General features: G+C 23.7%; 1 protein-coding gene across 1 annotated transcript; it reads right to left on the bottom strand.

The window, feature by feature from the left end:
- Positions 1-7,386: 7,386 nt before the first annotated feature.
- Positions 7,387-8,950, bottom strand: LOAG_09306 (hypothetical protein; the record flags this gene model as incomplete). Its single annotated transcript, XM_003144834.1, has 4 exons — positions 7,387-7,602; positions 7,914-8,100; positions 8,320-8,513; positions 8,783-8,950. 4 exons carry the CDS (start codon positions 8,948-8,950, stop codon positions 7,387-7,389), a joined length of 765 nt encoding a protein of 254 aa, XP_003144882.1.
- Positions 8,951-10,668: the final 1,718 nt, after the last annotated feature.

Here is a 10,668-nt window from a genome sequence, read left to right as displayed (position 1 = left end):
TTTTTACCTTAATTTTAATTATTCATTCATAAAATATTAGTTTTTTAAATTATGACGAGAAAAAGTTTATTGGAAGAGAATGGAAAAAAAAAGCCTTTAAGTTGGTTAAAAGAAAAAAAGAAAAATGAAAAAATTGTTGTTAATTGTTAGTTAGCAAACATGTAATGAAGTTAAGTATTTCGAAAGTTAAGAACTGACAAAGTATTTAGTTAAATAATGACTGATGCCTTTTGCTCAGTTATATTGAAAATTAGTTCAAATAAAAAGTGATGAGAGAAAGAAAGGGAGAGGATGAAATGATTTGAAGGGAGAGAGAGAGAGAGAGAGACGGAGAGACAGAGAGACAGAGAGAGGGGATGAAAAGAAGGGAAAAAAGTAAATAGGATAGAGAGAAGTTTAAAAAAGTTTGAAGCTATAAGCAAAAACAAATATATACTAATAAATCAATTGAAAAGTAAAGGGTAAAATTGTGGGAAAAAAATTGCTAATGTTCGGGATTTTTTTTTTTTTCAATTTAAATGTTTTTTTTTAAAGTACTAAACATATGTGTGTATGTATCTATAGGGATGTGTGTGTGTGTGTGTGTGTGTGTGTGTGTGCGTGTGTGTGTGCGATGACTAAGCTTTCTACATATACCGTAATTAGAGAAATGAGTTAACAATTTAAATTTAATAATTAAATGATTTTTTTTAAATGATTAATAATGTATATAAATATTTAAAATAAACGTGCATTCTTTTTTTTAAAGAAAAAAAATGCACATTGTATTGTGAATTTTTAATTTGTTTGAAAAATAATGAATTATAATTGAATTAAGTAATAGATTAAAAAAAAAAAGAGAATTGAAAAACAAATAAACTGAAAGTATATTTCAATCTTTTTTTCAGTTTGTTCGAAAATTGCGAATGAATTGTTATTTCATTAAGTAGTAAATTGAAAAGGAAGGATAATTAAAATGCAAAAGAAATAGATTCAAATTAAACTAGGTATAATTTGATTAGCATTAAATTAAATAATTTTTTTTTATATATTACGAATAATGTAGCATTAAATTAAATAATATTACGAATAATTTATGTAATTTAGAAAATTTTTAGTTTTTGCAATAAAATAAAATAATTTATAATCTACAATTTGTTGTTTTCCATTTTTATAATGTATGCATTAAAGTGCAAATCAAATTGATTTTATTAAATTTTTAGGATTATAATATCGGAATTATTTATCAAAATTTGAAATATTTCTCTGTTTCATGTGAAAGTTTCAATTTTTGCAGCAACATTAACTTAAATAGTTTGTAAAACAGTACATTTATGGTTGAAAAAAAAAAGCGAAAAACAAAAAATTGGATGTAAAAAAGAAATTTAGGAATTGAAAATGAAGGAAAAAAATGCATTCAGATCAGAAAATATAATCCAATTTTTAATTTAAAACAATAATAGAAGACTTAACTTTGATATTATTGCAATAAATGCAGTGAATTTAATAACTAGAATACACAATAACTTAGACTGGATAGCATGATAACTTTGGCTGAATAAGATAATAACTTTTGATATGATAATTTTGACTATTTCGTTATCTATCTGTTGACCTTGAATTTTTTTTTTATACTAACATAATCATTCATTTGAACTTTTCCATCATACCCAATTGTTATGAATATTTTTCACCTAATAACCAATTGATACCTTTATCAGTTTGCCCATTTAATATGCAAATGAATTTAATACTATATCAAGTTCTATTACTGGTTACTGATAACATATATGCAAGTTTTTTTTTCCTACATTTTTTGCAGTACTTATAAACCTAATATTGAAAATACTACTAATAAGAGATATATAATTGTTTTTTTTTTTTCAACACATTTCAAAAGTCAATAATATTATCAAAGAATATTTATTCGTTAAATGATATTATTTGTCACTAATTTATTAACAAAACTGCAAATTATTTTTGCAGTTACTCATTTATTTAATAAATTCAAAATATAACAAACAAGTTTTGCGATATAAGTAAAGTTTGATTTTTTAAATGAACAATAAAAAATGAAGGAATGGAATGATGTAAGCTTAAATATTAACTTTAGCATCATTTATAGCAATCATTTACAATTAATGTTATTTTCTTTAGCAATAAAACGAAAAATTTGAAAGGAATTTGTAATTTTCAATTATTCGAAAAGATGGACATTCAAAAAAAAAAAGCGAAGTGAAAAAGTTAGTCGTTTGAAAATTCTAACAATTTCAATCGAAATGATTAATTGTTAATTAATTCGCTGACTGTTAACATTTCGCATTTCAAACCATATAAATTACAACCAAATATGTTGCAAAGTTAATCGGAAACAAACCTGTTAATTAGTCACTAAGTAATTAGTTAATAAATCAATTACTGTACATTCGTTATTTGCAGAGAAGTTAAATTTTCAAAAATTTTAATTTTATTTTAAAATAATTCAATGGTTTGGAATCACATTGGTAAATTTGTTCTCGTAATTGGATAAGCAATAACGAATGTACAGAAACTGGTCCTTAATTAATTGCTTTCTAAGCAAGTTAATTAATTAATTGATCGTTTTTTCATTTGCATAAGTTTAAGATTTTTTTTTAATTTAATTAGGAATTTTGTAGGATTTATTTGCAACTTTTAAATAACGCCTTTTATTGAATTTCCGTATTTTTTCTATATAAAAATAAAAAGGAAAAATGTATTACAAAACATGGGTAAATTCAATAAACCTGATAATACTTGCATGAAATGAACTTGATAGCCTGGATAGAATGAATCTAATAACCTGAATATAACAAACTGATAATCTGGATGTATTGAACTTGATAGCTAGATATAATTGATTTGATAGCCTGGATAGAATGAATCTAATAACCTGAATATAACAAACTGATAATCTGGATGTATTGAACTTGATAGCTAAATATAATTTATCTGATGGTCAGGATAGAATGAATCTAGCCATCTGGATATAATAAACCTGATAACTTGAATACAATAAAAATCTGCTAAGATTGCAGTATCCCTTTTTCCTTCCTCTCACTTTTTTTTTTAAATGTTAAAAATAACATTTGCTTTGTTTTTCAAAATGACTTTGCTTTTATGCTTCTTTTTTGAAGTTAAATTTCAAATCAACAGATGCTCAAGCAAAAATTTATCACTTTAATCACTAATTAATATCATAAATAATGACAATTGACAAATAATACATCAATGCATTCTTGCATGATTATATGCATATCATTTATTATCGCACTAAAAAATAATACAATTATAAGGTTGATTTTTTTTTCTCATTAAGTAAACCAAATAATTTCAAAATATCAATAAAACAGTCTTTCTTTTTCTTTTTTCTTTTTATTAAATAAATCAAATAATTTTAAAACGTTATACAAGAAAAAGTTATTGGTGATGAAATTTTTTAGCTTTATTTGATTACTAACATTAAGTTTAATTCGCTTAAAAACTATTAGGTTTATATTTAATTTCCAATTATTTCATTTCAATAATGTTATTTCTGTAAAATAATCACTTCAAATAAAAAAAATTTTTTTCGTAATTTCATTATTTGTTGAATTAATATAGCATATATTATTGTATATTTAGATATATGTATTAAAAAACATATATATTAAGAAAAAATTAATTTGTATTTATTCATTTTTTTTTCTTTTATTTCTTCCCTTATTTTTGCTATTCTTTAGTTTTTCTTTTTCATCTTATACTTTTATCACATTTTATTTTTCTTTTCTTCAAATTTCAACAGCTGGTTCACATATCATTTCATTATGCATTTCCGTTTCTTCTTTCGTTTTTTTTTCCTTGTCACATTCCAGTGGTATAAGTAAAATTATCAATAAGATTAATAAATTCAAAATTCAAATATTTATATGAACTTATGAAGTAAATTCAAATTAAAGTATTTATATATTTATTCATTGGTTGATTAAATTCATTCCATTTACAATTCCATATATATAAGTTTATGCTTAATTACGTGAAAATTAAATGATTAAAAGTTGAAAAATTGTTAATTTCCAATTTTGTTGCAATTAACATGACAATTCATTCATTTTATTTGCTGATTAAAAAATTAATCGAATAATAGAAATAACTTGCAATTTTTTTTATTATCTTAATTAATTAATTCATTTGTCTATTGATTTTTACGCTTTATTAAAATACACTGATTTATTAAAATTAAATCGAATGCATGACAAATTCGAAAGCTATATATTATCAGAAAATATCAGTATTGTGTTTGTAAGAAATAAAAGGAAAGTATTTCCTTTATTTCAAATCATTTTCAAAATTCAACTTTAAATTTACACTAGCTCAATTAATTTTTAATCACTCTGCTAGTGATAATTAGTTATTAAACCAAAGTTTATTAGTAATTTTGGTAAACATATTAAATAATTAAGCTTTAATTTTCTTCTGAATATGTCAATCTTTCATCTTCCAATGTTATTTCGTAAGCTTATATAATTTGTAAGTTGTTTTAGCAAATATCAACAGGTGAATTAAAATTTATGGACAAAATATCAAAGTTCGTAAAATTCTGTTAATTAATATTGTCTATTAAACCAAAATTAATGAGCAAAACATCAAAACAGCAGAATATTTTCCGTAATTTATTTTAGTTAGTTTTAATTAAGAATAAAACTTGCAAAAACTTATTTCAAAAGTTAAAAAAAAACTGAAGTATCGAAGTATCAAAATGTTGAAGTATTAATGATTCAACACATATAAATACAAATACGAAAGTATTGAAGTATTAAAGATTAATTCAATCTTTTATGAATTTATATAAAAAAAACAGAAAACATTAATTCGATATTTTATAAATTTATATAAATCCAAAAATATTTTCAAATGTGTCTGCCATTAAATTTACATGCAATGTATCCCTCACTAAAACTTTTGTGTGATAACAAAAACATAATAGGTATTATGCATAATAAGTATCATGCAACACGACATCCAAACTAGCAAAAAAAATTAATTATTTCAGTACATTGCACAAGTATTTGTAAAAAATATCAATTAAAAACATAAATAAAATTATAAAAAGAAATAGAAAACAAACAGTTGAAAAATATAATAAAATAGAAATGAAATAGCTAAAATCAAACGTAAAAAAAATTAAACGTAAAAAAACTAATAAATTCTCATTTTGCATAGAATAAATTTATTTATTTTATAGACAGTAATGCTTAAATTATTATTTTTCTGCTAATATATTTTCAAACTTGAACTGTTTCCTTTTTCATTCAAAAGAAGAATTTAATAAATTAGTAAAATTTCAGTAAAATTAAATTTACGAAAGAGGGAAATTCATGCAAAATAATTTTATTTATTCCATTCGATAGCAATGCTTAAACTAGTATTTCCTTGCTAATTTGATTTCTCACTTTTTAATAAAATTTAATGACTTTGTAAAATTACAACTCATGCAAATTAAAAAAAAATTCGAGAAAAATTGTGGGAAGCAAAAAAAAAAAGAATTTTGAAATTCAAAAGAGAAAAAACAAGAAATTTTCATCTCGTATTATCCAGTACTATGAGTTTTCCATTCCTCTTTTTTTTTTTTTAGTTTATGGATATTTTTTTCTCTTCAAGACTGAATCACAATATTTTTAAATATAATTGCAGCATTCAACAAGCATATCAAATTCTAAAATTATGATGTTAATAGGAACTGAAAGTAATTAATCAACAAGAAAGTATTCGAATAGTTTCAAAACAGCAATTAAATGATTGATAGCTATGCAACTGATTGACAAATTATTCCAATTTTTCATCATTCATCCTAAATTAATGAATTAATTAAATTTAAGTAGAGATTTCAAAATTTTTTTTCTTATTTTTCATTCGAATGTTCAATTATTTCTTGTTAAGCCAATTTTCTCTTTAGCTTTTCATCATAAAATCTTTTTATCTTTATAAAATTATTGTCTCTCTTAAAATTCTTCCAGAATTCAAAACATACTGTTACTTTACTTTCTCAAACATTTTATTGATTGGCCGAGAATGAGATAACAAAACTTTCGAACTGTACTGGAAATTTCCCGGGGGAGAGAGCGGGGGATAAGTGCTAGTGAAAAGTAACCAGGAACAAATTATGATAATGGATAGTTATTATTTCTATTAATGAAAATAATTTTTGATCAATGATACGTTAAGTTTGGAATTAAGAGGAGAACGCTGGGAATAATTTAATTAAATATTGGAAGGATATGTTACTGAAATTCTAACCTGAAAAAGTTCCAACATTTTGAAATACTTTTAAAATTGGAATAATTTAAGTTAATTTCAAAAAGATGGTAGGGAATAGCAGACAGTTGTTTGATTTGGGAAAAAAAGAAAAAAGAAGGGAAAATGTAAGAGTTAATTAAAATTCAGTTAATTGAAAAAAAGCGCAAAATTGCTCACAATAATAACATAAAATATAGGAAATATCATGAAGTAAAAAATTTTAAGATTACAAAGACAAAAAAAAAAAAAACGAAAAAACGAAGAAAAAAAGAAAATAGCAAAATGCAAAATGCAAAAAGAAAATGCACAAAATGCAATAATCATTCCGCCACTCCGAGTATTATTTTTTAGAGAAATTCACTTGAACTATTGATTTTTAGAGACTTTTAGAGAAATTCATTTGAACTATTGATTATTTTAGATTAACCTTTCTGAATGGAAATTAGCATAGAATTTTCCGGACATTAATTTACAAAATTCCCATTGTAATCTGAAAATAATTTCTTATAAAAAATCATCGGTATCATACAAATTACCACGAAAAATTAATAACGATCTACAGGAACATTCAAGAAATTATTGCTTAGGCTTGTTAATTTTCAATTACTACTGTTAATCAAGGTAAAACAAATAGTTTAAATGCTTTCCTTCTTTTTTTTAAAAAAGTATATTTTGAAATTCATAACTATACACTTGATAACTCACACACAATTTAGAATGACCAAAACAATCAAAAACAAAACTAGGCTAATAGTGTTGGACATTAATTAAGGGTAAACAAATTCAAGGGTCATAGTTCGTTATATTCAAACCGACGAATAATTTCGTCATCAAAGAGAATGAGAATAATTTCATTAAAAAGATAAAATGAGGCAAAAAAAAAGGCATCTCTAATAGTAATTTTGTTGATGCCTTTTTTTTTTTTTTACCAACAGTCTTTTTTTTTTCTTTTTGACACATTGGTTCTTTTTTTTTACAGAAAAATTAAATTTGAATTAATGCTCTAACATTCCAACTAATAATTTAACGATTCAATGGAAGTATAACTCATAACCGAATATTGTCAACTCTTGACATCTGTTGACATTTTTTAGTGGTTTTAGAAAATAACTATCATTTGCGAATTTCTTTTTCCCACATTTGTTCAACAATTTCGATATGTTGTCGACCTGAAACAGGTTGATTCATTTGTTCTCCTACTCGATTCGATGGACCGCATCCAAAATGAGGTAACCATTTGAGAGTTTTAATATGCATTTGATCCACTCTGATGATAAACAAAATTGATACGGCATTAATGAATATTGCAAATGTATAACTTATCATTTCCTGCAATTGTAGGACATTATCATAAATATTTTAACCGTAACTCAAAATTATCACTTAAAAAATTTAAAGCAAATTTTATGATAAGTGATATTCGTTACATTAAAACTATTTTTGTGATCTTTGAAAAGTTCACAATAAACCATTGTTCACAATGCTGGACATCTTAATTGTCTAAAATTTCATCACTGATGTTAAATACTTTTGAAATTCATACAAATTTCAGAAAACAGTTTGTAATAATTTTTTTTTTTTTTTTTTAAAAAAAAACAAGAATAGTTTTTCAATTCTAATAATTTCCAGTAATCATTTACTTTTGTGATTGCAAAAAGCAGTAATTCAGAAGGCGGAAAATATTGCAGTAAGTATACCCCGGGCAAATTAATGAGGGAAGTTATAATAAACATTATAGTTGCAATAAACATTGTTTTTGTTGTTTTCATATTTTCCCGAATTTGATAACGTGATGATAATGTATCCATTCCTACTCGCATATGAAGTCTAAATTTAAACGATATTTCAATAACATATTATAAAGCGAAAAAAAAAGACGTAAATCTTTAAGGTTATAAATTCTTAATTATGAGTAAACTTGGCAAAAATTAAATTTGTTAATTACATTACTTTCAATACTTTAATAACTTTTAATCTTTGTACTTTTGGCTCTTTTGGTTGCAAACAACATTTTCAATTTTAGGTCATATAAAAGTAAATTCTAACGTCAGTTTTTTCTTGCTAATAATGCGTGTTATTAGAAGTAAACAGAATACTCCAATTAATACTGGTATTTCCATTATTAACTTAAAATATGTGGTAACTTTGGTTGTAATCGATGAGCAATAACTTCTGTAAATCTTCTTGTTTTCATACAGTATCAATACTACACGTTTGATGAATAATGCTATTTCGAACCACTGAAACAATAAAAACATATATAATAATTGTATTTTTTTTTATTTTTTAAATTTACTTATTTAGTGGATTTCATAATTAAAATTTATTACTTTATTTCATTGATAATTTTTCTATAATTATTAAAATAATCATTCATTTTTTATATGTTATCATATTTTATTAAAATTAACAATTTTATAGAATTTTCTACAATTGATTCAATATATTAATGATTTAAAATAAAATTAAAATTTTGCAAAATTTCAATTTAAATATTTAAAAAATGAACTGTTAATGGAACAAAAGCAATCGCAATTGGATAATTCCATTTTTCATAACATTGATAGAAGCACATAGCAATAAATCGTTCAACTGTAATTGCAATATATGCATATCGTAAGCATGCAAGAGGTGCTGCGCCCGAATTGATGATAACTGCGCATTTAACAGAATTCATCAAAAATGAACAATGATCCTAAAATAGTGATACTTAATCTAATTGATTGCTATTTTTACTGAAATTTATTTTATGTAAATTAATTTGTTTAATAATTTTAAAGCAATTATAATAAAGACATAAAAGTTTTGATTCATTTAATTGAAATTTGTCAAGATAAATGTAAACCTGATGAGTTATCACTGTATATATACGATAAGATGATCGAAAAACGGTTACAGATGATCGAAGAAGTAATAAACCAAACAAATTCGTCAATAATATTCTCAAATTTATATGAAATATCTGAAGAACAAAAAATAAATGAGGTGTCCACCAAATTCAAAAAACAGGTAATTTTTTTCCTACGGTATGAAATGAATTAAAAATGCAAAATGATAACTCAAAAATTATTATTAATTCAACCAAAATGGTTGAATTTTAGAGTTATTAATAATCGAATAAACGATGGATAGGTTAATTAAGAAATGGGAAAAAATTTAAAATTCAAAAATTTAAGCTAATAATTATAATTGAATCAATAATTATTTGAAGTAAACTTTTCAATAAAAATATTTTTTACCTTTTTAATGATCATACAGATCGTAACATAAAGTAGTAGAATAACTGCTGTTACACCAAGAATGACAGCGATAAATTGAGTAATTTGGAAAAAAAATTTGTTTTCAAATAGTATGCTTCAGTACAAATTTCTTCAATTGTTCTATTCATTTTTGACAGAAAAAGAAAAAGCACCTCTAAAATGAAAATGAGTAAAATTTGGAAGGTAAAGGAATCGTACATGTAAATGTATGTAACGTAATAGAATGACATTTAGATTCTGAAGCTACATGAAACATTGTGATTACTAATTCTGAAAGCATAAAAATAAACAAGTTGTTTGATTCAATCCTTTCAATAAAGCTTATAATGTTTCTGATGTAATTATTGGTCACAAGCACAAATTATTGTATTTCTGTGAATTTGAAAAGTGTGTCACATTTGTGACACTTCAACGAAGGAAGATGTATTTGTAAGGAGGTGAATAGCTTCATTTCAACTTCGAATATCAAATTTTCATAGCAAATACATTATCATAGAGATCGAATTTTTTTTTCAAAACAACATTACTTACTTTGATATTTCGTTGTTCTTTGGAGCTTTAATGGTTATTTAATGTGACAATTTATTTAACGTGAATTTGTCGCAAAAGGGAAAAAATGTAGCAAACCAATTTTCAATTATAAATTACAACTTAATTTTTAATGAATCATTGAATAGCACAAATGCTTCATTCAATGATTTAAATATGGTTGCCACAGAAACATAAAGTTTTAGCTCGATTTAATTTACTACAAAATGATTAAATAATGTATAGAAACAATCACTTCCGATTGCAAATTATAATTTAATTTTAAATGAATCAACGGATGGCAATTGATTTGCGAGTAGTTGAAATATAAAAAATTACATCAAAACTAGAATCAAATTAGAATTCATCCATTTCCAGTATGAATTAAGGTTTGAACTTTTTTGCAATTTCATTTATCTATCCGTTAGAGCTTATATATGCAATTTTATTTTAGGCTTATTTATTTATTAGCATTTGTCATTTCAAATGATTTTAATTTCCGTTTCTCAACAATGATCAGTTAGTTGAATAAAGTCAATGGATGCAATACTTTTTTACTAAAAGCTCCTTCCTTTCTAAANGTCTCTAATTTTTGTCAATAAATCTA

This window comes from Loa loa (genome assembly GCF_000183805.2).
Source record: "Loa loa unplaced genomic scaffold supercont3.273, whole genome shotgun sequence".
Lineage (NCBI taxonomy): Eukaryota > Metazoa > Nematoda > Chromadorea > Rhabditida > Onchocercidae > Loa > Loa loa.
Note: the sequence above shows the minus strand (reverse complement) of the source record. Positions and strands in the feature narration are given on the sequence as shown.